The sequence below is a fragment of the Mauremys mutica genome, chromosome 11 (assembly GCF_020497125.1).
Source record: "Mauremys mutica isolate MM-2020 ecotype Southern chromosome 11, ASM2049712v1, whole genome shotgun sequence".
Lineage (NCBI taxonomy): Eukaryota > Metazoa > Chordata > Testudines > Geoemydidae > Mauremys > Mauremys mutica.
Genome location: NC_059082.1, coordinates 21816314 through 21843790, shown reverse-complemented (window position 1 = coordinate 21843790; position 27477 = coordinate 21816314). Strand labels below are relative to the sequence as shown.

Here is a 27477-nt window from a genome sequence, read left to right as displayed (position 1 = left end):
GAATAAGTCTAAGTATATATTCAGATATCTGTGGAATAAAAGGAGTAATCAGCAGTGATTACAATTGTTCCAAAATAATTGGGTGCAGCATCTTCCAGAAAGTGATTGTCACGTTGAAAGCTGGATGCCCTCTTCCTCTGGCACTGGCGGAAGAGAGCTAACACCCGCAGAACTAGGCAGTGAAGCGTGGAAGTGGGGATCCACAGCTCATATGAAAGCTTCCCCTGGAACCCGCTGACGTTCCTTCTCTGTACTGAATTGTTGGGCCTGTGTGGATCAGAAGGGGCATGTCTAGGTGAGGAAAGGTGGCACTAGAGCTGCATGTGGCATACTCCCTTCTGACTGCAATTCCCCATCACACTATGCTTTTGGAGAGAGAGGGGGCTTAGGTGCAAGAGGAGGGGATAGTCAAAGATAGCCTGGACTCCTGAGGGGGGATGTAGTGACAGCCTCCAGTTAAACCATGGGAACTCTGAGGTTCAAGCCAAGTATCTCTGCAGATAGGCCATATCACCTTCTACTCCCATCTTTTTTCCCACTTGCAAGGTTAGAAATTCCTCCCTCCTGAGGGGAGAATGGGAAGGAAACTGAATTAAACCTTTTTGCCTGAGTAAAGACTGCAGGCAGGGCCTATTGTTGGTAAAGCGCACATTGCAGATGTAAGGTGCTACAAAATTGATATTCCAATACACATCTCTACATTTTCGAAAGAGGAAGGTGTCACAAGTCAGGAAGCCAGAAATATATTTTTACCATGTTACAGAAAGTGAGTCGGGAATAATTGAGGTGTCCTTGCATAAGAAAAGAGGTGGTTGCTAAATGGAGGAGATAAAGGAGGAATAAAATGTAAAAGGAAATAAATAACAGATTGTTTGTTTGTAAAGCAGCATTACCTTGATACCATACAAAAGGAGGGGGATTAGGATTCAGGACTGTAGTATGGTTCACTGAGTAGTATTGATTAATCACCTTTGTTTCCAAAGATGTTACAGTTAAAACATTAATAGCAGCCAAAACACCACACAGCATTAATGCTGCCTTTTAAAGAAAATGTTTGTGACACAGTGCACACTTCCAGATTGAGGCTAGCGTGGAGTGAAGCTTTCTTACATAAAAAATTACCACTGCAAAAATGTTTTATTTGTCTTTCTATAGTACTCCACACCACCATATCTATGAGCATCTCCAAACATTAATGACTGTAACCTCACAGCACTCTGCAAGATAGGGAAGTGGTGAGCTATATATTTTCTTAAAGCATCTGGAAGCGTTCAGGCATGTGCATCCATACATTAGCATTTATTTATAATAGTATTTTTAAAATTTCCTCCTTAGCATTTGAGTACTAGCATTCTTTATCATGTGGATAAGAGACCAAGTCATAGGACAATTTTGAGAAACGCTATGTCTTGGGTATTTGGGGTTTGTATACGCTCTGTAGTAGACATAATACCTCAGTTGTACGAACATTGAGGTTATTGTTGCAGAAATGTCTTAACCTTTGCTGCTGTCAATAACAGTCCAGACTTGGGTGCTGTTTTAAGGAAATGTTTTCAGAAATGCTGAGCACCTGCATCCCCAAATGAAGTCAGTGAAAGTCGTGGGTGCTCAGGACTTTTGATAAACAGACCCATTGTGGTTATAATTTCTGGTTCCTGGCGCGTATATCTTCTTATGACTCTGTCCACAGTCACACACACTAACTCTTTGTAAGTCTTTTTGAACTGTGGTGAAAGTAAATCAATTTGCTTACAAAACCAATAGTATTCAAATCATGATTCATGGCATTTCTCTTCCCTCTTGGGGCTGCTTCAAATCCTTTTATTTATGTAGACAAGGAACAGAAACACTGACAACATAGCTCTGAAACGGTGCTTCCCAGAGTTGAATATGCCAAATTATTCACTGTTGATGTGGGCAGTATCCACAGTGCCTGGATGGGAATTGAATATTCTGCCAAAGGTGGCCCCCTACATCCTGTATTCCCAGAAGATTTTGAAGGTCGTGTTCTACCCATGTGCCATTTTGAGATCTGCACAGATGTGCCTACTTCCTCATCTGAAAATGAAGACATATGTGACCAAGAAACAAATGGTTTTTTTTCCTAAAACATTTTCTTAATACAGCACCCAAGTCTCGACTTTTTCAGGGATACTCAGACAGTAGCGAATCCTGGCTCTTTAAAAGTAATGTTAGGAATGTGCCTTCTTTAGTGGAGAAATCCAAGAGGCATGTTTGCCTACAAATTTTGCACACAGCTGCTCTGTGCAAAAACATATTGAAATTACCATTATCCCATCCTCCCACTCCTCCATGCCTGTTTATTTGCTTCATCCACCTGTTGCATCTTATCTTAAAGGAAGACTGTAAGCTCTTTGGAGCAGAGACTGTCTTGTATTTTACATGTCTGTACAGTGTCTAGTTCAATGGGGATTGATTAGGGGCTATGTAGTAGTAATATTAACAACAATAATTAATATTATTAGCAATCTGGTGATATAATTTTCTGGTCTGGTGATTCCAAGAGGCATGTTAGTAGTGATCTGTTAACAAGCACTGTGGATACATCCAGTGATATATCAGCTCAAGTCGACCATTCAGTTAATGTAGCATACAAGTCCATGATGACTTTGCCCTGAATATGACTACATTAGCTGTCAACTATTATTTGATTGGTTATCAAAGGAAACTATAACTTTTCTGAGTATATGAAAAGATCAACTTCCAGGGTATTCATAATAGATATTGAAGACAAAAACAGGACCGGTTCATCAAGAAGCTCTTTAGATTGTTCTTAAATGGATCTTCTCAATTTAGGATATTACTATTGTCTTTAATAATATTACCAGCATTATAGTCTGTCTGTCCTCCAATTATATCTTTGCATCATTGTCCTTCATTTTATTTGGATGGTGCTTTTTATTATGAAATAACTTCATAGGATATCTACTGGGGTCAAACTTGAGCTGATTGAATTATATGACATATATTATAACAATATACTAATTTGTCTAATGACACAATTTTTCTTTTTGTGGACATTCTATGATCAAACTGCAATTTTCACTTATTTATACATCATCTTAATTTAACTGACTCACTTCTTTTGCAATTTTTTTAAGGCTCTGTTTTGATTGTGATCAGTTCACTTGCTAGTACTTAGTACTCAATGTACTCCTAGCATTGGTGCTAGTAAAATTTTACTGCTCGAATGTCCGGGAAAAGTGAACACACAGCAATTTTCTGATTGATTGAAATACCTTGATTGTTGCCAAATCATACCTCGGGAACTAAAACTGGGTATAATTAATTGTTTGTTGATTTGTATAGTACCTTCTTGATTAAATAATTATAAGGGCCAAAATCCTGGGCTGCATTCAAGGTGGGTTCTGCACAGCTCAAAGGGTACTTAATACTCAAGTGCCTATTGCTGCAAGGGACCCTCCTGATAGTCTGCGATCTATGGGGCATAGAGATGTTCTGGCCACAGCCCCTTTCCTTTGGTTATAGCCTTACACTGGTGGCTAGTAGGGTGGTGGCATAAGAATTGCCACAGTGGTTTTATATCACTAAGGAATTTTCCTATGCTGCAGGAATCCTCCACTGTCAAAACTAGCTTTAAGGCTGCTTTATGCCACCTTCTGCACATCAGAGAATCTGGACCAGTATTCATTAAAAATATTAAATATTTATTCCTGCCTTGTGGCTTTGATAAGGATTCTCCCAGAGTCTCTTGATACCTTCTGAACTCCTAATTGCAAGGATACGTTGTAAGAAGCAGTGACCTTTCTTGATAGTTGCTATAAAACTCACATCTTTGACACTGTTTTTTTCAGTTGCCAATGCTATTATAATGATGTGGTGAGTAAATCTTGGCAGATTTATCTTGTGTCGTAGGCTTTTATCAATTGCTTTTATTTCCCTGGCCTGGATTATGAATGGGCTGTTGCAGTCATGCTGTTTGAATTGGTTCTGTTTTTAATTTTCCCCTTTGGATCAACTTTCCTCTCTGATACATCTTTGGTTTTACTAACAAATGTTTGTTTGGGGGAATTCTGTGTAATCTTCTGGGAAAGTATCCTTTAGCTGCCAGTGTACTGATTCTGTTTTTCAGTGATTCTTAGCCATGGTCCTCCTCAAACATCATTTAATGACTTGCTTAGGACAGTGAGACATGGGGATGGTGTTGAGTAATTTTCTTTGTGCAGTGTAAGTTGTGCCTATTTACAGACATTAAGCATTTTTATTTTAGAAGAAGCTGTTTATCACTCTGGTTATTAATTTATGACCTACCATTAAAACTAGCTATTCCAAAATAGCATCTGGCTGAGCCTTGACTCTGTATGTATTAATTTACTCTTGCAACTCTTATATTAGGTAGTACTCACTTGACTGCAGTGGAATTACATTTCAGAAGTGCTGTGCCGAGTCTTCATTTATTCACTCTAAATGTATTACCGGCACGCAAAACCTTAAATTAAACATTTTTAGAAGGTCTCTTTCTAGAAGTCTATAATATATAACTAAACTATTGTTGTATGTAAAAGGTTTTAAAAATGTTTAAGAAGCTTCATTTAAAATTAAATTAAGATGCAGAGCCCTCCAGACCGGTGGCCAGGACCTGGGCAGTGTGAGTGCCACTGAAAATCAGCTTGTGAGCCGCCTTCGGCACACGTGCCATTGGTTGCCTACCCCTGCATTACAGGAATCCCTAGCTGGTTTCTTAAGGTAGCTTTTAAGTCCACTTATGCTGCTGTAGTGGCACAAAGGGAACTTTAGAGAGGCCAAGGATCTGGCCCTTGTTTTTACCTACAATTTGCTTAGCTAAAGAATTACTTGATGTTCTGTAGGCAGATTTTACTTTTTTCCCACAGCAGGCTTATCTTTATGTAAAATTGCTGCTTTTTAGATGTTACCCTATATAGTGAAACATTTGGATGTTTGTTCCTGTCATGTCCTTCTGTACTTTATTTCACTTATCCTAGTAATGTGTAATGTACAATCTGTGACACTGATTTCTTTGTTTTCTATTGGTTGCTGTTTTGGTAAAAGTATGCATTTCTTATGTTTCTATTGACATCGTTTCATTTGAATTGAATTTCTTATTGTTCAAGTCCTTTTGCCAACAAGTCTGGATATTTATTTCACTGCTTTCTCCAGTAAGCATCTTCCCACTCAGGTCTTGCATCATGGGATACATATTTATAAATACTAATCTTATGAATCTTTCTAGTGTATTTTAAATGGGTATGTGTGGTTTCTTCCCATGAAAAGACTGATCTCTCCTGAATGTAAACAAGACCAAAATTGTCCTTTTTCTGTCTATAATTTAAACAGCTCAGTTCCTCTATGCAGAAATGGAATGGGCCAGATTCTGACATCAGTTTCATTCACTGATATAAACTCTGGAATTACTTCATATTTGTGAAGATGTGTACAGAATTAGATGCACTTATTGCTGGAGCTGTCCCATAAATATTGCAAAGACATTTCAAACATGCATGAGCGGTTCCTTCCAAGGTGAATAGAACAGGACTTAATATGATTCAAAACTCGGAATCTCCTTCTCATATGCTGAAGGGGGTCTTTTAACATTTTAAAACAAAGTAACAGCCACAGTAAGACAATGATGGTCCTCACAGGAATCACCAAACTGTATCAGACCAGTGGTCCATCTAGTCTAGTGTCCTGTCACCAACAGTAGCCAGGACCAGATACTCCAGAGAAAAGTACAAGAAACCATGCTTCAAGCAGTGTTTGGTGAGGTGCTGATCCATCTTGCTGAACAGTTCATCTGTTCTTCACCATCTGTCAGAATCCAAAGGATGTTCTTGTCCAATCCACATAAACAGCTTCCAGCCGGCAGGAGAATCCTAAAATAAGTATGTTCAATCCACATGTTGAATCCCCATCTTGGCAGATAATAATATAGTCAAATCTATTGGTTTTCATTGAAAGGTATAAGGACACAGCAGTCTTTTTTTCTTTCCCTTAACGAGTACAGTGAAAAGGTTTATATTTTCACATTTCTAAGAATTCACATAGAGAGCAAAATTTGATTAGCTTAAAAATCAGGCTCATTTTTTCCATTAACATCATGAGAGGAAGATTTGTCCTTTATCTTACACGCAGCTCATCCTCAATTGTCTCAGCACTCAATTCAGCTTTCAGCATTGTTTATGTCAGACAAAGCCTGCTCCATTTTCTAGTGTATGCCACTGAGAGTAGAATGAATTGAAATATACAATTACATTTTTGCACAATAACAATTAAAAAAAATCTATATGAGAGGATTATTTAAGCAAGATGGTGTGCCTTGCTCTGTCTGCATCCATCCTCTGCCCCAATAATTGAGCAATCAAGAGTATTTTTGAGGGGAACAGGATAGCCTGGGATGATCATTAGGATACTGAGCCTTTCAACTCTTTGCTGTTAGTTTGAACTATGGCTGCACTGGTAGATTTTGACAGATACGACAGCTGATCTGTGGCTTGTATGAATTAAATTGACCATTTCAGTCTAGTTCCTAAAGAACATGGGCTAAATTTAAGCATTCTTTCATGTGCCAGGCTTCCACTGATGCAAATTCTAATGCATGTGTGAATTGAGCACACACTTTTGAAAATTTGACCCAAAGGTCCCCATGGAATCCCCTCCACATAAACTGAAACTCTTACTAGCATTCTTTGGACAGTCTCTACAAACCAACAACTGAATGTGTGGGAGGGGAGGAAGGGGGAATTTTCTCACTCTTAGAGGATGAGATTCGTACAAGTCAGGAGTCTGACATATGGTACGTTGGTGTGGGGTTGTGGGAATGCTTGAATTTCCACTGTAGACTTTTTCTGCTGTTTTAGTGAGTAAACAGAATTGAATTTTCCATTGCAATCAATCTACCATGGATTAAGTTAGTGACATTTTTAAAAGCTGTTTACAGATATTGCAATACAGTGGGCCAATTTTTGTTCCTATTCCCCAAGCTTTCTTTAGACTATTAACTCTTCAGGACCAGGATTGTTTCTTTTCCCTTTGTACGATGGGGCCCCAGTCCTGATCCATGCACTATCATAATATAAATATTTACTACTATTGGTGGAAAGGCTAAGGGAACCCATGCAGAGGTTTCATACTCTTCTATGTGCTGTAGCTTTGTGCTCTGTAGGGGCTCCTCGCACTCCACCAGGTGAGGTTTCTAGGCAAGGTGTAGCAAATGTATCCATGACAATGCAAGTCCCCTGTGATGTGAGCGGCACAGCAACCACTGAGGCCTTTGCAAATTCCATGCTATATTGGCAGCTGTGGAACAGATCCAATGCAGCCTTGTAGCCTGGGACTGAAGGGGAAAGATTCAATACCTCTGACAACCAAGGAATTTCCTTGTTCATAGCCTTACTTGGGATGTTCACAAGGAGCAGGATGTACCCCAGTGTTTAACCATAATAAAGATAAAACCCAAATCCCCTTCAAAATTGGACAGATGGATAAACAGAATGCTGTATCACTTCCACTATTCTCCAAATAGTGGCTCATGATTATTATGCTCTTTAGTCAGTCACTGTACTCTGAAATGGACAATAAAAGATGAAGAATCATTGTATGTTACGTTATACAATCTCTGGAATGCAGTTCCACGTAGGGCCATTTATGGCCTTAAAAGGAGACAAATTCTAATTAGTTTGCTGTTATGATGGATGTTTAGTGGTTTTATTGCATCAATGTAATTATAAATTATGTTTCTTTAGGACAGGGTCTGTTTTATGCATTTTCATTCATGGTTGTATTGTCTTTTTCACAAGGCTAATGCCATAAGCAAAATAAAGCTCAACAGTACATTTTTATAATCGGTGAGGCTATCAGTTGACAGAGTAAACAAGTCTACTTGCTATCTTCATTATCACAAAAAACTATTCAAACGTAAATAAAATCGTACGATAATTTCAGTGTAGTTAATTCAAGTTGAATGGCTTCACTTAGGTTTTTTTTGTCATGGTTGCCGTGAATGTCACTATTTTACATTCTATCATCAGAAGACACTCTGAGACGCCATTCATTCATTCCACAAAAAGATATCTGCTGCACATGACATTATCTGTACAATGCCATCATTAATGGTTTATCTGCGGTGGCCTTGCGAGAGCTCAGACAATACTGTATCATAACGTGATCGAAATTTTAATGATTGTCCTTATTGTTATGTCTTTTGTTCACGTTTCTACTGCCACTCTCCCCCAAAGAGGTGTGAAGAGATTTAGCATCTGTGGTTGCAGTTTTCCTTCTATCCTGACATTTTGCACAGTTTACTGTATACTGTACATGTGGGTTCTCTTAAAAAATAAAATCAGCTAATTTGAGGTGTGTGGAATCCTGACACATTTGGGGGGATGGAGGAGGCTCAAAAAAAGGGGGGGACTTAATGTGGTTGTCTGACACATCATGAGCACAATTGAAGGATTTGTGATAGTGTAACCGGTCCACAATCCATAAAGTAGAAGGGATTTACAAAATATATTGAAACAGATTTTCCAAATCTACTTTCTAAACAGGCATAAAAGGCATTTTTCAAGCTACCAGAAATATGTCTGAGCTACTTGCAAGACTGCCTCCCTCTTCATGACCACAGCATCCTACAACAGCTGTGTTCCATGGAACAACAGAATTGTCAAGCACAAGAATGGATTTGTAAGCTTGGGATATGGAGCCTTCTTGGCATCAGGTCCTTGTCTATGGAATTCACTCATGAAAGAGAGCAGTATGATCCTGAATCTCTCTGCCTTCAGAATGAAATGTAAGTCTCATTCTTTGTCTTAGCTTTCACTTAGAGATGGGTGTGGAATGAGGAGGGAGAGAGGAGGTGGCAAACTCCTGCTAATTGGGAAAGGGGAGGAAGAGAAACAGAAGACCTAATTTTTAAGTACTTTTTTGAAAGCTGCCTGGACACTGTGGACGTGACCCTGGTGTAGACAGGTGGATATTCAGATAGATAATAAGCCACTATTACTAACTAAATTCTAAACTTGTCTACTGTAGCTAACTAAGAAGGAGCAACAGCTATATAAAAGAGCCACATTAAAAAGTCATCCTAATGGTCAAGTAAACAAGACCCAGGATCCATCCCTGCTCCCACCAAAGCCAATGGAAATTTTATCACTCAGGACCTCAGTTAAGTTCCTTTGCCCTCACCCTGCCTACAGGGTTCATATACTCACATATGTGAACAATGAATTTAGGAAATTATCCCTGCTTTTGTATTCTTTAACTTAACTTTTGAAGTGACCAACTGTTTTTCATGTTGGGGCTTTTTATACATAACGAGGCTTTAGTACGGTGGAGCTGTATTTTTGTTCCCCACCCCACCCCAACTTGGCTCCTTTACAATATGTGAAATGCTTTGGATCAGAACTGCCTTTATTAGAGAGAAGCCAAAATCAGAGGCATTTGAGGGTTGTTTCAAATTCTAGGTCAGATCTGAAGCTGCAGCTTTCTGGTTCTGGTTGAGAGGTGGCTGAAATTTCCAGAAAATGGCCATTCTGATAAGATTTCTGCCCAAGAATAGGGAACCCCTCTTGTGAGGTTTCTCCCATTTAAAATGGTGGGGAGTTCTTAAGATCAATTGATTTAAAGAACAGCTTACAGGTTTCAGCACCATCAAACCCTAAGCCCTGATTTGGTTTTGAACCAAACATTCCAGCTCTGGATCCATAACCTCAGCTCTGCCCATTTCCAGGCTGTAACCTAATACATAATCAATTAACTTTATTTAATATTCCTGCATGGCAAGATTATCCACACAATACTAGCTAAACTTCCGTGCCCTGGCAAAGCAAGCACTAGGCTTGGTATAAAATCTGGGGTGAATGCTCTGGATAGTCTCTGCTATGGTTGTTCTCTAATCAGAAAGTGGGAGAGGAAATTTGTCCAGCCCATCAGCTATGACTATAAATTCACATTTTATAACCATCCATTAATTATTTTAATCTCTTTGTGTTCTGTGTGTGATATAGCCAAATTCAGCTTGCAGGTACATTGATGTAAATTTGGAGTAATGCCACTGAAATCAATGGAGTGTAAATGAAAGTGAATTCGGCCTGTAAGTTGTCTCACAAACCCCCAAAAGCTAGCAAACTCTTTGGAAGGGTTAACCTGCATAATTGTTACATGGGAAAAAGCAGTGGCTTTGGCACTGACCTTGAATTTCTGTGTGTGCTCTCGTGTGTTTATACATACACACATTTTTTCTTTAGTAATTAGATGTTTTAACCCTTCTTTCAAGGGTTAAAGTCTTTTGGAGATTTGTATGAAAATTGTAACATTTATGGGCCAAATTCTGCTCTGATTTACACCATTGATAAATCCTGAGTAACTCCATTGATTTCTCTGGAGGTACGCTGGGATTTACATTGGTAACTGGGAGCAGAATTTGGTTTATATCTCCCACACAGCACATTGGAGTAAAATAATTCATTTATGATCATAAAAAGTGAATTTTCATAAGGCTTTTGGTGGTGTGCCCAGTTCTACAGCCATAACACTATTTAAATGGTTATTAGTGAATTAAATGGTACCTTTTGAAAACATCAAGTTGCTTTTCTAAATTACAAAATTATATTGTAGATATACAGGAATCATTTTAACAAGCAGCAAAATGGGATGTAATACAGCTATCCTTATAATATGGCCAGAAGCACAATAGTACCCCAGACAGTGGAAGTAGTGATGTCTACTTAAGCACCTAAATGTCTATCATGGTTGGAGGCAACAAGGAGTAAAGGTTGTCTTCCCCCTTGGCTGTCCTGCAATTTCCCATAACAATATCCTGACCTAATTTCAATTTTCAGGGGCAAAGGTCAAGGCAAACAATTTCAAAGTGGATGCTTAACTTTAGGTACCTAAACAAATCAATGTAAACAGGGATTTTGCGTTCATAATTTTACATGCCCACTATGAATATTTCAGCCAGAGGTTGTAATGAGTGTCCTAACCTAGATCCTCTGCCCCTCTTTCCCTATCCCTTGGCACTGTGCCCATCTTCCAGATCTTTTTCCATCATCCTCATTCCCTTAACCTTGTCCCATGCTGCTGCTCCCTGCCCCAATCTCTGATTGTATTTGTCCTGAGCCTCTGTCCCATACTCTGGTACCTGTTCTCCTTCATCTCCCAACTGCATCCACCCTTCTCTGTACCCCGAACCCCTATGCCTGATTCACTGACCCTTGTCAGCTCAGCTGTATCCCTTATACTCACTTCTCAGTCGCTGACCCTCCACTCCTGTGTGCCTGTACTTGCCCTATCCTCTGGGCCTTGGATCCTCGTGTGCCTAGAACCGCTCTTTCGGATCCTGTGTGCTGATCCCGTGTGTGCCAGAAACCTGTCCCTCCTCCTTGTCCCCTGCCCAGTCCATATACCAGATCTCCTGTGTCCTTGTCCCCCCCACCCCCTGTTCCTGCCCTCTGCGCCCCCAGTGCCAGGTCCCCTGTGTCCCTGCCCCCATGTCCCTTGCCTCAGTGCCAGGTCCCCTATGTCCCTGCCCCAGTGCCAGGTCTCTCGTGTCCCCGCCGTGCCCCAGGGCCTGGTCCCCCGTGTCCCTGCCCCTATGTCCCCTGCCCCCAGGTCCCCCGCCCCGGGGCCAGGTCTCCCGTGTCCCTGCCCTGTCCCGGGCCATGTCTCCTGTCTGCCCCGCCCTGTCCCAGGGCCAGGTATCCTGTGTCCCCCGCCGTGCCCCTGGGCCAGGTCCCCCGTGTCCCTGCCCCTGTGTCCCTCGCCCTGCCCCGGGCCAGGTCCCCCGTGTCCCCTGCCCTGGGCCAGGTCCCCCGTGTCCCTGCCCCTGTGTCCCTCGCCCTGCCCCGGGCCAGGTCCCCCGTGTCCCGCCCCCGTGCCTCTTGCTCCCCGTCCCCGCGGCGCCCGCCTCTCGCATTCATTCCGCCTCGTCACCCCGGCGGCTCTGTGGCTGGCGGTGGAAGCAGCCCACGGTGCCCGGGGCCATAAAGCCAGTCCCGGAGCCGCAGGCTGCGAGTCCCCTGGCCGCAGCGCCGCTCCGCCCCCGCCTGCCCGCTAGCGCCGGGGAGCCGCAGCCGCTCGGATCCTGCCCGAGCGCGCCTCCGGGCCGGGGATGCCGGGGGACGGCGGCCGGGCGCTGCGCTGCTCGCTGGCCGCGGTGGGGCTGCTCTCGGCGCTCAGCGCCGCGGGGACGCTCTTCCTGCTGGGCCAGTGGAGGGAGCTGAGCGCGGCGCTGCGGGAGCTGGAGGCTGCGCGGCCGCAGGGGGGAGACACTGCCAGCATCCTGCGGTCCCTCGTGGGCCCCACCGCCCCGGGGGCAGCGGCCCCGGGGGCCGCCCGGCACAAGAGGAGCCACCGCGGAGCGCGCGCCAGGGGCCACGTTCGGGCCGAGAACGAGGAGTTGCTCATGATGATGACCTACTCCATGGTGCCGGTAGGGGGCGCCCTAGGGCAAGGGGCTGGGCCCTGAGAGCTTCTCCAAGGAGCTGGGGGCCATAAGAGGGTCCCCCAAGAGACAGGGGCTGTGGCGCACGCCGGAGTCCCAAGGACATGGCTGTTTCCCTCCCCCAAGGGAAGGGCTGAGTCACCAGCACCTGGGTCAAGTGCTGGCCTGGGCGGGAGAACTTGACTGGTGAAATTCGCCAGCGTATTGGAGGGCGTTTTAAGAAATAAATGTTAACATGAAACTTAAGTGAAGAGTGGTGGGACTTTCTCACGTCTCAGGAAAAGTGTGTGCGTTTGTGCATGTGTGAGTGAGGAGAAAGTGACCCCTGCACTAGGGCCAGGTCACACAGGTAGCCTAAGCCACCTCCAGCACCTATGGCCTTTGTAGTAGTTGGTTTCATGTTCCCTTAATGATCCCCCTAATATTCCACTGGCTTTTGCAGGTCCCTTGGACGTTCCTTTAAAATCTTTCTCCATCTTTGTTCCCAAATCTGAAAAAGCAGGTGAAATTTACAAAATTGCAAAGCAAATCTCATCTGTTTCCCATATTAGGGAAGTCAGAGATGAGAAAAGACCGTTTGGTCAGCCCCTGCCCCTGCAGGGATTGTGTTCCCTACGGGATATTTCCCAATGTTTTCTTCAGTCTAGTTTCCATCAAAAACTAACACTGGTTATAGACTGCAAATATTAAGGCAGAGAAATCCATAAAACAGACTATATTGTTTTACAGGTTGTAACTAAAGTTTTTTAAGATGATTATTTTGCAGACAAAATAAGAGCAACAGCTCTTAACAGGATCTGAAAGGATTCCCAATTTTTCCTGAAAGAGGCGGCTATTTTAATTATTTATTTAAAAAGTGCAATATTGGATTTAGTTAAAATACTACAAGAAGCTTTCAAACTAGTTATAAAAAAAGAGACCTTTACAAATAAATTAAAATAAAATGACAATTTTCAGGAAATTAACATTCTAAATTCACCCTTGTATTACACCACTAGTTTGAATCTCATTGTACAATTCAGAACAATTAACTACAGTCACACACATTTCTACTTTTTTACTATTAGGCATATTAGTCATCCCTTTAGCAGCCCATTCCTTCACAACCTTATTCACTGAGCAAGCTTTAAAATCAGTGAGATTAGTGGCATGAGTAAGGAAAGCAGGATTTAGCCCTTTGTTACTGTTGGGCCAGATTCTGAAGTCTTTTCTCAGGCAAAATGGCACTGAATTTCTCACACTTTAATGGGAATTTTTCCTGAATATGGGATTCCACTCATGTGCATGAGTGTTTCTAGGACAGGGGCTCTAGGGCCTGATTCTACTGTATCTACTCAGTAAAAAAATCCCATCAACGTGTGGGAAACACATTGTGAGTTTTGCCTGAGTAAGGACTGCAGGCCCTGGCTCAAAAATAACAAGAAAAGGCAAATCTGATACCCCTGCTCCCTTACTCAGGGGCGGCTCTAGGATTTGCGCCGCCCCAAGCAGGGCGGCACGCCGCGGGGGGCGCTCTGGTGGTCGCCGGTCCCGCGGCTCCAGTGGACCTCCTGCAGACGTGCCTGCGGAGGGTCCGCTGGTCCCGCAGCTCCGGTGGACCTCCCGGAGCCGCCTGCCACCCTCCCGCGGGACGCTGCCCCAAGCACGCGCTTGGCGCGCTGGGGTCTGGAGCCAGCCCTGCCCTTACTGATGTGAATACTCCCAATGACTTTAAGGATTACTTATGGAAGTAAGGTTTTTCAGTATTGCCACACTAAACGAGGTCACTGTTATGCTTAATAAACTATTGGTGTTTGTATTTATGTATATGTTATCACTATAACAACTGAATTTAATGAGATTACTTGCATAAAGTGACTCGTGTGTAATTATGATGATATTGAAGTTTATTGGCTTGACATTTTAAACAGAAGTACTTTTGATTTTTCTTTTGCATCAGAATGTTGTGTGGCAAGTTCTTGATTAAAAGTCCAAAACACAAAGACTTGCGCAGTTAAGCAGCTTATGTTTTATTTTCTCATATTTCAGAACAAATGTTAGGAAGATCAGGTTTGCATACATTGTTTTAAACTCCTTTTATTGAAGAAGAAATCCTTTTCATAAGATCATATGGTTTTTACTAGAACATTTTACTTTCTGTAGCCTTAAAACCATTTTGGAAATATCTTATATTGTTATTTAGTGATGTACAAATGAAAGAGAAATACTATAATTGAATGAATCTACTTTGCATGTTTGCCAGTTAAGAACATTTTTGTTCTGTCTGGTCTGAAATGCAGCTTGGAATCTGAAAGATCCTCAGAAAAAATTAACACATGCTAATTGTCAACACAGGTCTGCAGAAGAAGAGGGCCTGATCCTGCTAGGTGTTGAGCACCCACTGATGTTAGTGGAATTTTAAGGTGTTTTGATACTCGCAGAAGTACTCAGCACCTTGCAGGATTGGCCTTCAGAAAGCCCCTTTCTTATTTAAAAAATAAACAAAGAACTCTACTCTAGATAGCTGTAGATAAATACACTACAACTAAGCATCACATAATACATGAATCATTACAACACATATACTCAGAAGGATCTTTTGATTTGTTTCTCTGCGGCCCATTCTTGCAAAATTTCCACTGGCCACACACACACACCCATCTCAAAGTTCTGAAGCATGCATAGTCCCATTTACTCAGGGCAGACAATCCTTATGAAGAGTTCTCCAGCAAAGACAAGGAAATCAAGATCTGATATTTCTAAGGTAAAAACAATCAAGAAAAATACTTTAAAAGATGCTTGAGTCATATGCTTAAGTTAAACATGTACTTTAGGGCCTGATCCAAAGCCCATTGAAGTCATTAGAAGGATTTCCATTAACTTAAATAGACTTTGGATCAAGTCCTTAGTACTTTGCTGAATCAGAGCCTCTAATGGAAATTTTGTCTCAGTAGAAAGTGTCATATGATGTTGTACACTTGGTGTTTTTTGGCACTTCAGGCAGTTGTGCTCTTTGCCTTGATTGTGTGAGTAATAATGGCAATATCAAATAGATAGACCAGTGGTTCTCGAACTTTTTTTTTGCAGACCACTTGAAAATTGCTGAGGGTCTTGGTGGACCATTTAATGATCTTTCCAAATGTTGTTTGTACTGTTAGTTAACTATTGTAAAGCACTTTGGATAAAAGCACTATACATATAAAAACCTTTTTTTGTTCTACAAATAAAAGCACTCAACTCATATTTTAATATCAGTAGTCTTACCTTTGTAATGCCCTCTCTCCCTGCCATGGCAGCCCCTGGGCTGGGAAAGAGGTGAGGTCTCTCCCTCTCTCCCCCACCGCGGCAGCCCCCAAGCTGGGGCTGGGGAGGAGGAGGGTCTCTCTCTCTGTCCCCCGCCACAGTAGCCATAGAGCTGAGGCTGGGAAGGAGGCCGTCTCTCTCCGGCAGCTTAAGCTGGGGAAAGTTGCCTATTCCTCTGGCTACTGCAGCCCTGCACATCCCAAATTCCCCCCACCCCCTCTTCTCACCCCACTGCCCCCTCCCACCTGTCCCCTACTCCCCCCAAGGCCACCACCTCACCTTACATGTGCACCTTACAATCTCTGATGTGCGTCTTCTCCAGGGTCCAGGCACCTAATTAGAGGAACCATGCCTGCACCTTCATTCTCTCATGTGCGGCTGCCCAGGTGTGCACCTTAGAGGGAACTATCCGCGGACCACCTGAATGGACCTTGCAGTCCACTGGTGGGCCGCGGGCCACAGTTTGAGAACCTCTGAGGTAGACCATTACCTTGAGCAGCAACATCTATGGGGCAGTAAAACATTCAGTTAGTGTTCTGTGTGGATGACAGTGAGCTAGTAGGGGTGGTGTTTTACCAGTTTGAATCCCTAGACCTGATCCAGAGACAAAAAATCAGAAGGCAGTGGTTCTGATAGGTGAATAGCATAGCAAAGCAAAAGACAAAACAAACACACAACCTCCCCACCAAACCACCTTTGTGTCCCAGATTGTTTTTGTTTTTGTATCCTGAATTTTTATTTTAAATGATTTATAAAGACAGCCTCATACTTTTTTTTTTTAAACTGACTTGACTTGTCTTTTTTACATTAGAAATATCAGGTCATGATTTCCTTGATTTTGTTGAAGAACTCTTTGAAGCTTGGTATCTCTCTCACTTTCTGTGTTTGGCGTTCTCTTCTTTTTCTTTTTAAACCAAGTTTAAAGTGAGCCTAGAGCTGATGGAAAGGGTTGTATTGACAGCCATGGCAACAGAAATTCTCCATCCACAGCAGAAGTTCATCAGGGAAGATGGTGGTATAAACTTCTCCATGCTCCCCAGCTAAAGAGCTTTGACTCTGACTTATTGGTGGTATGAGGAAAGTTTACTCTCCATACCCATTGAATTCTTGGTCTCCTTGCTTGAGTTTACCAACAAGGATTCCAATAAGCACTAAATTTATTGGTTGTTTTTTATGACCTGGACAGCTGTCTAGTAGGAACTACATGGAGGTCACCAATCACACAGGTCTCAGAACTGTCGCCAAGTAGCAACAGCTTTTAGTCAATATCATTGTGGGCTGGATTTGAAACAATAATCAACAGAACAAAAGCTGCAGTAAATATCCCATTACTGATCCCATGACACATGCATTTTCTACCCCCTAGCTTCAGTAACTTTCCAGACCGAAGAACAGATTAAATGACAGTTGGTTGACAATGGGTTTTGGAGGTGCAAATGGTAAACGTTGCATGTCCTCAGATTATTTAAAGGGCACACACAAGGTTATGCAAAAACAAATGAATGCACGTGTGCTGAGTGGAGGCACAGTTTTACTCAAGCGCAATTGAAGGCTGGAAATTTGATCCTTTGTATCTTTTGGTTTATAAAAATTAACTTAGCTACAACAGCGACAATGTATACTACTTAAAAGAGAATGCCGTGGTTTTTATATTACCCTGGGAAGATACTTGTGACATCTGAAGATAGATGTTGTAAGTATAGTGAATTATGAGATAAAGCATATTTTAGATCAGAAATCTTGGCTAGCACTTACATAAGGACTCTTTGATTCTGCAAGGCGCTGAACATTGCCAGCTGCCATTCAAATCCCTGGGAGTTGAGAGTACTCATCATCTCACAGTGCTGAGCCCTGTATTAGTACAATGTTCACTCTTAGGAAGTAAATAAAAAAGAAAGAAATGTAGACAAAAATACAGTACCAGAATTTATCGGTAGGCATACCTACTACAACTTAAGGACATTGTTATAAAGATGGTCTTGTTGAGATGGTGAATTGTGGCTCTCTCAATTACAAGTATCTGAACAAAAGCCCCAATTATTGTAGTGCCACAAATGGATGAGGTTCCAATAATCTAATTCCAAATTCACATGCTGCTCTGTACTATGTCAAGTAAAGAAATTAGTAGGGATCACCTTATATATCCGGGAAGCAAGTTGAGTTATGTTGCATGATAGAAAATGACCCATAAATGGACATATGTATGAGTTAAACACTAATCATATTTGGCTGCTGCCGGCCTTGATAATCTTTGATAACCTATCTCAGATAGAGAGCCATGAAAACCTAAGTGAACTAAGGTGTAAGTCTTTCTACTCTGACTGCATTCAGAGATGTGCCCATGCAGTTTTTTTTTTAAAAAAAAAGATGTTAAAATGGTACAATGCACAGATTCCTAAAGATAGAGTCATTTACAAATACATATGCGGGTCTTCAGAAGGCCAAAGTTAAGGCCTAAATAGTTTGCTCACATTCTACAAGGTGGTGTAATTGTAAAAGAGAGAATTTTCCCAACTGCTTTTTGCACAGCAATCACACAGAAGAATAAAGTGAACCGGAGAGAGGTTTTGTTTGTCCTTTCTGTAGAAACCAAAACTCAGTGCATTGTTGTGAATTTTACATTCTTCTGTGATGTTAGGTCCGTGTGATGGTGGATTTATGTAACAGCACAAAAGGGATATGCTTAACAGGTATGTTTTCAAATACTACTATAGCATTATGCTGAATGCTGTATGCTTGGTGATGAAATAATTTTTGGATGAAAAATTGGCTTGAGATAATTATAGGCTGTAGGACTATAATTTTTGTAGGAATGATACTATTGATCTGATTAAAAATGTACAGTATCATTGGTTTATGTTCCTTTGAAAAAGGTAAAGACGCAATCTTGTAGTAGTAGTAGTAATAATACCAAGCTATTGTAAATAATACAAGAATATACAAAGCCTCCAGAATAACATTGTTACCTGGGGATGTTTATTTCCCAGATAGTTTTCTTACATGGGAGTCCACCCTTGCAGAGCTCATTAAAGAATTGGGATCTTTATAATGGTACTTAATAGATCTTGGTATCTTCAATACAACCATTAAAGACTGGAGCTCAGCCTCTTGATTCTAGATCAGCATGGGATGGACAACCCAGTGGGAGGGCGGGTCTTGTATCACTGTAGAAAATGCCACGGCTAAAGTAGGAGTGGAGGTAGTGGACTCTGAAGGATGATGATGGTCTTAGCATGAGCCTCTCAGGTTGGTTTCTCAGAAATCTAAAGGAATTTCAAAATACTTGATGGCTGGGGCAGGCTGAAGGCATGAAAAGTTTGCATGTGGTCTGGGAAAACCAGAAAATGTAAAGCTTTAGCTACTCCAAGGGCTCTGTCTTGGCTTTGCTAGCCAAAGTATATAGTAGACCGAGCTGCTGGAGCTGATATACATACTTGAAAATGAGTAAATCACATAGGTTTGGAAACCAGTTCAGGCCATTTGCAGTTGGTATGAACTACCGATCCAACAGGGTTTAATGTTAGTTTAACTGACCTGAATTCAAAATGAGTTAGAATTTTTTGGGAAATTTCCCCTGTATGGATCCAGCCTTGATATATTGGAGACAAAACACAAAAAATCCTTTTGAAAGCACAGGTGAAATTTGACTGGAACAAAGACAACTCCACTGTCAAGTACAGCTTAAAGTACAGCTTGTGTTGGGTTCCAGAGTTCTACTTCACACTACTCCATGCCTGCTAAATCCCCTTCTGTGCACTCCCTGAATCTTCATCTCAGTTAAACCCCACTCCAACGTTGGCTTTAACAATAGCTCACTACACAGTAGACATTAGCTGTCTTCATTACATTTGCTACATTTCAAGTACTTTTCCTGTTTATCTATGTGATAAAAGGACATCTAGCATCTTCAATGAGTTCAAGATGACAAAGTAATTGAGAGTACTAAATAAAAAAATTGTCCATGCTGAAAAAATCAGGCATTTCTTGGAAAATTGACTGAAAAGGGTATTAACTGGCATCTACCAGCATTACTAAAAAGTCAGTGCAGGTTTAGAGCTGTTCTAAACTGTGCTTCACTTTTCCTATAAAGCTTTTTCATTAATGCCTTAAATTGTCAGGTTTAGTGTCAGAGATCTGTTTATTTCTTTAATTTCTATGTAAAGTTGTATATTTTAAAAATGTCTTTGTAGCCCTGGTAAAAATGTTAGTACAGAGAATTCAGTTCTTTAATCCCAGCAGTAATCTCTCTTCTTATCTTCCAACATTCCCCAGTTTTTGACAAAAGTATGTTTTACCAGAAGCTGCATAGAACAGATAATTTGCCACTTATTAATATTAATCATTTACTTCTGCCTCATGAGAATTATGGGCATGGAAGTCATGTATGGTAAGGCCCCTGTATATTGCTCTGGCAGGGCAAAGGGGTTTTAGCATACATCGTAAAAGCTACCCTAATTTATGGGCTCTAAAATTCTCTTCCATGGAAAATGAATGATAATATTCTGCATACACTAATGGAGGTTTGTTTTCAATGTAGTTCAAGTCACATACAGAACAGACTTTGATAGCTTCCACTGGAATGTCCTGTATTACACATATCCCTTGAATTACTAGAGTGAATCCAATTTCTAGTGTTACCAAATAATGAACTTTCACAGGCAACCAGATCCAATCCCGAACAGAGAACAATTACAAGTAAAAGGAGTCTGTTTGTTATTTAGCCATAGCTACTGCGGATTAGAGAAAAGAAAATATGTAACCATCCTATTTCAAACCTCTGAATTCTTGCTGATTACCCAGGAAGGTGTGTACTTTGGAATGGATATTCTCTAAAAAAATTTCTCATGACATTTGCAATGTTTAAGCTGAGACATTGTAGACCTGTTCTTCCATTACCACAACCAAGGCTTTAGAGAACTCCTTATGAGGCACTAAGTAATGTAAAAATAATAATTAATGACAGGTTTCAGCCATGTTAGTCTGTATCTGCAAAAAGAAGAGGAGTACTTGTGGCACCTTAGAGACTAACAAATTCATTTGAGACTAACAAATAATTAATGGATGACTTAGGTGTGTATTAGTGAAAAGGCACATAAACACCTGTCTCCTGATTAATTTATTCAATAGCACTGAGAATTCAGAGGCCATTCTTTGTCAAATTGGTATCAGTGGAAATTTAAGAAATGACTGGGCTTGGCATATAAAGTGGGTGTTTTGAAAGATTATCCTCACAAGCAATTATACAGCAAGTCTGTCAGGATCTGCACTAATGCTTCAGTACTTACTTTTAATACAAAATAGTTAAACCCATAAGTGCCTCTGCAGACGTTTGAAAGTTCTTTTCTGTCTTGTTTTGGTCTAATGCTAATCAGCTGAGTTTAATGTGGGTTTTACTTGAGCTGCCAAGTTACACTCACCATTTTTTCTCTTTGTTTCCCGTGTTCTTTTGCTTGTTTTTGGTTTAGGCCCTCCAGGCTCCCCAGGTAAGATACCTTTTCAATTGTAACACTGTAGGCATGATGTTGATTCACTTGGTGGTTTAAAAAATATTTGTATAAAGACATACCCCTGACAAAGCGATCTCCAGGTTAGTGTGAGAGAGGGATGAATCAAAAAACACGTTTCCTGAAGAGTGTCCCTGATTCTATGAACCAAAGTTTCCTAGGACTAATAAGAAAATATTTGGATGCTGAACATCTAGAAGTGCTTGTAGCCTGACTGTATTATGTGACCCGGGGTGTAATTCTTATGCCAAAGAGAAAAAAAGACTTCGCTCTCCTCTCTGCCTATTCTTATGATATTTCTGTTCCGCATCTAATCATTCCCATTCATTCTTGTTTTGGCTGAGTGTGGTGAGCTCATGGTACACAGGCCTGCCTACCAATCCACTGCTACCCATCTGTTAGCTATTCCAGGAGAATGAGAATAAGAGTAATTTTAGCAGTTCTACAGCATCTATAAGAAGATCTCAAAATGCTTTGCAAACATTCACAATTTTAGCCTCTCAATGATCATGTGAGGTATACAGTGTCGTTATCCTTCCAGTGATCAGATAGCCTGTTGTTGTACTCCCTCCCCTAGACAGTCCCAATTTTCAGTAAAATTCAGCCTGTCCTCAACATTTTGAGTTTTAAAATGCAACACCTATGCTGTTGTATAGTTAGACTTGAAGGATTTGATTTTTATTGGTAAATGTTAGTAAACGTTGATTTCATCGTATTAAACACGCAATGGCAAAAAATATTTCCATCAGTGATAATACAAATTTACAGATAGAGAAAGTAAGAAAAATGCAGCTTCAGAACTTATTAGAGTTTGACTTAAGGATATTTACACTTTGTATATATTGACATATATTGATAATTTGTGCTTTAGTGGTCTTAAAGCTTTAATTTTTTGAATTTCAACATCTACTGTTATAAATAATTATTGTCTGAACCCTGCATTGGTTGATCCTCCGATAATTTCCTGCAACTCTGAAAAATTAACAAGATAAAATAGGAAAAATGCTTAAAAATAAACATCAATATTGTCTGTTGAAATGATAAACAAACAGAATTCTGCCAAGCCAATTTTTGATCAACAGCAACATTCACCATTCCTTCCCAGCAGGGGGTGCTGCTGTAGGCTCTGCAAAGCCATTCTCGCCCCTGGGGAAAACAGCCACAGTAGCACTTCTGAAAGGAAGCTGATGGTAGAATTGTGGGGTGCCACTCCCTGACTGCTATAAGTGGAGCCTGGTGGATTGTTTCAGCACCACCAGAGGTAGGTCCCAGCCTAGGAGCTGTGGGAAGGGGGTCAGTGAGGGAACAGGCTTATCATTGGGGAAAGAGTGTCAGGTATATATTTTCATTTTGATGATCCGGTCACCTCAGTTGTCTCCATTGTACAGATAAGAACGCTGGGGAACACCAGGCTTAAGGTCACTCACAGTCTATGGCAGAGCCATGAAGAATCATAGAATATCTTGGTTGGAAGGGACCTCAGAGGTCATCTAGTCCAACCCCAAGCTCAAAGCAGGACCAATCCCCAGACAGATTTTTACCTCAGTTCCCTAAATGGCCCCCTCAAGGCATTGAACTCACAACCCTGGGTTTAGCAGGCCAATGCTCAAACCACTGAGCTATCCCTCCCCAGATAGCTTGATTTCCAATGCTATACTTGAACCACAGGATCACCTTTCCTCCTTTGCTTTGCTACAACCATCCAGAGTTACCGGTGTCCCTATCATGGCTGTCTCAGAGTGGCAAGAAGGATTATAAATCTGAGATTGTCTCCCCTGCCTGCCTACCTACACTTGTGGTGTAACAGCTGCCTGTCATTCTTGTCCTAATAGGCCAGGTTCCCCAGGAAGTTCCATCTGCTTTGTTCCATTTTGGTGATGCAAAACAGCTGTAAACCCAACTTAACTGGCTAACTAAAATAAGTTTATGGGAGGTTAGCATCACCAGAGTGTCACAAAGCTGCTGGAGCATGCTGGTGTCTCTGGCCCTTTAAATTTATTATACCATTATCTTTATATGAATGTTTCTGAATAGGATCCACATTGCAGAATCTTCCAAACTTTATTAGCAAACTGACCCACATTAAATCAGGAAACTAATTCCATAATATCTGTTTTCCATCATGAGCATTTTTTCTGCATACAATGATCTTTCCCTTCATAAGGCTTCAGTTGAATACTAAAGATTATGAAACACATAGTGTAAACAATAGCTGCATTGTGTGTTTTCACACAACAATTAATACATATGCATTGTTTATTTAATAATTTTTAATATTTGCCTGATGCCTTATTTACTTTTGGATCATTTTGCACTGAATTGATCTCATAAATCAGTGTTTCCCAAACTTGGGATGCCGCTTGTATAGGGAAAGCCCCTGGCAGGCCGGGCTGGTTTGTTTACCTGCAACGTCCGGAGGTTTGGCCGATCGTGGCTCCCACTGGCCGCGGTTTGCTGCTCCAGGCCAATGGGAGCTGCTGGAAGCGGCAGCCAGTACGTCCCTCGGCCCATGCTGCTTCCAGCAGCCCCTACTTTTCTGGACCAGCGAACCGCGGCCAGTGGGAGCCGCGATCGGCCGAACCTGTGGATGTGGCAGGTAAACAAACCGTCCCGGCCCAGCAGGGGCTTTCCCTAAACAAGTGGCATCCCAAGTTTGGGAAACACTGTAATAAATAAACAAACATATAACATGCTGAAGTGAATGTGTCATGTAGTCAGATCAAATGGCTGAATGTATTTTGATCATAGACCTCCTTTGGTTCCTAGCACTGAGCTATCCCTTTACACAGTGAGTGGTGCTGAGGAGCCTTAGTTTGTACGACAAGCAGTTTATAAAGAAACTGCAGCCATTACAGTCTCACCAGTTCCAAAGTTTAGGCCCAAACTGCACAGACTTACATACGTGAGGATCTCATGTAAATTAAACGTGTGCATGAGCCTTTGCAGGGTTGAGGCCTGGGAAAGTACTCAAAAAACGTAGCTTTTAGAACAAATTTGAAATCTTTGACATTCACATTCTGTTTGGCTCCATCCAAGTACAAGTCGTGTACTGCTGCATGTTTTCCATTTTATTCCTCTGCTGGTCCTAGAGGCAGGGATGATTTTCAGTGTAGCGTGGTTATTAATTGCGTAGTGCAGGCTTCCGTTTATTTGGAAATACATAACGTTTAATTCAATTTCCTTTTTAAACAATGGTTTAAATTGACAAGGACAATATTTTGTGAAAGTTGGAGAAGTTTCATAAAATCCTAAATTTAATGAAAAGTAGTAAAGTTTCACAAACTGCTGGGGTCTTGCTTTCCTAGTTAAAAGCCAAATGCTGATCTTCACACCAAATTAGATTAGATGGGACTCGGGCATGGGAACAACGCAGGGTTTGCTGTATGGAATCCTTTAACTCCAACGCAGTAGTATGGCAGGGGATACTTGAACAGATGCATCTATGTCCCTCGGACTGTAGTAGTGATCATAGCCCCCGTTGCTGCATGTGCCCCATGCAGGGTTTTTGGCTGGTGGGATTTGACCCACTGGCCACTCCTCTGTCCTCAAATCCCCTGCCCTATGTGTCCACCCAGAGAGTTGACAAGGTGCACTGTCCTATGCCACGTAAGGGTTGCGCTGTTGTGTTTGTGCTTCATCCACCACTCAGCAGAACTGTACTAATTTGATTGTATTTTGGGTCTTGTACATCCATACAAGGGGATGGTTCAGATTTAGCCCTTAAATGCTATCACTAAGCACTTATTAAACATTAAACACATGAAATAGACAGGGTTTAAGCAGTGTTTGCTTAAGGAGATAAGTATGTAGAACTGAACTGCTCTGTTTTAATTGGCCACATTTGAAAATTTTTCCTTTTTAAAATTTTGGCTGGTGATCTTTGTGTTTATATTTTCCTTGTCCTTATCTCTCCTCATTTTAGTTCTGATTTCTTTTCCCCCTCAAGCGGCTGCCAGGCTACAAGAGTGATTACTTGCCTTCTTTCCCTGCTTTTGTAACTGCAGTTTTTCCTAGAACCATTTTCTGCTAAGTATCTGGCTCTCTTCCCTCCTGTTGTAAGGGGTCCAAAGGGTGGTGGAGGGGGACAGACCACTCTTAGTGCCCTCCCCCTATTACATCAGGCCAACCACAGTCTGGCATTACTTAATCCTTACAGTAGGTAGGCAAGTGTTATTCTTATTTGACAGGTAGGCTGACCGGCACCCAGAGAGGTTACGGTTACAACACACATGACTTGTCTAAGATCACACAGTCAGGAGAGAGCAGACAATAGAACTCTTAGTCCCTTCTTAGTGGTTCTCAACCTTTTCCATTAAATGACCCCAGAAAAAAACAACAGAAAAAACTTTTTCCATAACTTTGGTTTCTTTGTCCCAGCTAGCCATAGAGAAAGGGAGTGTGGGCATGATCCCATTGGGCCTCTTCAGGATCCTCATTTTAAAAGCCCATGAACAAGACCCAAACTGCTTCTCTGTACTGGTCTGGAGGCGAAAGGTGCAGCACCAACTGATGTCAATCACCGTTTTGCTCAAAGATCATGAGGAAAATATTACCCTTTACTTTTAAGCTAGGACTCATGCTTGGTTATCAGAAATTGAAGGCCATTGCACTGGAATGTAGGACATGCTACTCTCTGAACCCAAATAATGGCAGGTTCTGAGAACTGCGGGTATACAGTAAATGTAGTGGATTCGAGAATGAAGTGTAAATAGTATTTGGTTAATGTAAATTCCACTCTCCTGTTGGTTTGTTCAGGGCCTCCTGGACTCGATGGATTACCTGGCTACAATGGATCAGATGGCATCCCTGGCATCCCAGGGCCAAAGGGGGAACCAGGAGTAAATGGAAGAAGAGGAAAAATAGGTATTTTCTAGATATATCCTATTTTACCCAAATGTTCATTAATATTATACACGAGTACAGTTACTTATAGACTCTGAGCAGAGGAAATAAGTTTCAGTAAATGTATTATTATTGCCAGCCCCGTCTTTTCAGGAAACCAGGAAAGGTTTACACATGTTATAGACTACCAGTAAGACATATAGTACCCAGTTCTGCTCTCTCTTCTACAGGCATAACTCCTGTTGACTTCACCAGCTTTAGGCCAGTGTCACTCCATTGACTTCTATGGATTTACTCCTGATTTACCCTATACTGAGAGGAGAATTTGGCCATAGCAGATATGCTCTAGAGATTATAGTACACTCCTGATTAGAGAGAGATCTAATGCAGTTTAATTAAATCTTAGCATTTTCCACATGCAAATAACTATTATTAATGGGAGTTGAGTTCTGTCATTGTAAGAGTTTCTCATTCCCCCACCAGTCTATGGCCCTGAGACCCCAGCTAGCCTTTGAAAAGGTTTCAGCAATTTGGGGAGACCCTGTCTTTATTATATATCACTGTGACCACAGGCAGGTGTGCACTCAATGTGTGAGTGGAATGGAGTGGTGGCAAGAATGCTGCTTTACTTCCATTCTTTCTATCTTGCGTATTTATACTGTAAGTTCTTTGGGTCAGTGACTGTCTCTTACTAGGTGGGGGTTACAGTGCCTAACACAGTGGGGTCCGTGCCCAGAGGCCCCAACCAAGCTCTGGACCCCACTGTGTTAGGCACTGTAACCCCCACCTAGTAAGAGACAGTCACTGACCCAAAGAACTTACAATATAAATATGCAAGATAGAAAGAATGGAAGGAAAGCAGCATTCTTGCTACCACTCCATTCCACTAGGAATGGAGTGGTAGCAAGAATAGGAGCTAGATTCACAAAGGAACATAGGCATGGCAACACTCAGTGTCACCACACCTGTCTTCTAGGTGCTTAGGAAATCATTGAGATTCACAGCCCAGCATGCTGGCTTTTGTGAATCCCATTCTCAGGCACCTATCTCTCCCCAATCATTGTATAAGGAGCCTAGGCTCCTGAGAATGGGATTCACAAAAACCAGCATGCTAGGCTGCTCTGTGCTAAGCTAGGTAATGGGAAATGCTGAGTAGAGGAGTGTATCCTAAGCCCTGCCCTTCTCAGGGAGTTTAGCGCCAATGCCATTTGTGCAAGGAGGAGGACCTCCCTCATTACTTTTAGTACAGTGGGTAGGGACTATATGAGACTGCATGGGCAAGAGAGGGAGAGAGAGAATAAAGCTGTGTAGCCTGGTGGTTGGAGCATTCACTTGGGAGGTGGGGGATCAAGGATCCAGTCCCCATGCTGCAATGACTTTCAGTTATTTAGCCACAGAGGAAAAGCTCCA

The 27477-nt window shown here is 41.7% G+C and overlaps 1 protein-coding gene across 10 annotated transcripts in view; it reads left to right on the top strand.

The window, feature by feature from the left end:
* The window catches only part of GLDN (gliomedin), a 226113-nt gene that overhangs the window by 88777 nt on the left and 109859 nt on the right, over window positions 1-27477 (top strand). For 9 of the 10 annotated variants that reach the window (XM_044980976.1, XR_006572591.1, XR_006572589.1 and 6 more), the window contains exons 1-4: window positions 12070-12427; window positions 18360-18411; window positions 21187-21204; window positions 25981-26088. In XM_044980976.1, coding sequence (XP_044836911.1) covers window positions 12107-12427; window positions 18360-18411; window positions 21187-21204; window positions 25981-26088 — 499 coding nt within the window. In that variant the 5' untranslated portion in view covers window positions 12070-12106. Of the gene's footprint in view, window positions 1-8543; window positions 8786-12069; window positions 12428-18359; window positions 18412-21186; window positions 21205-25980; window positions 26089-27477 lie in introns of those variants that run through there. The other variant, XM_044980977.1, reaches the window with a different exon arrangement.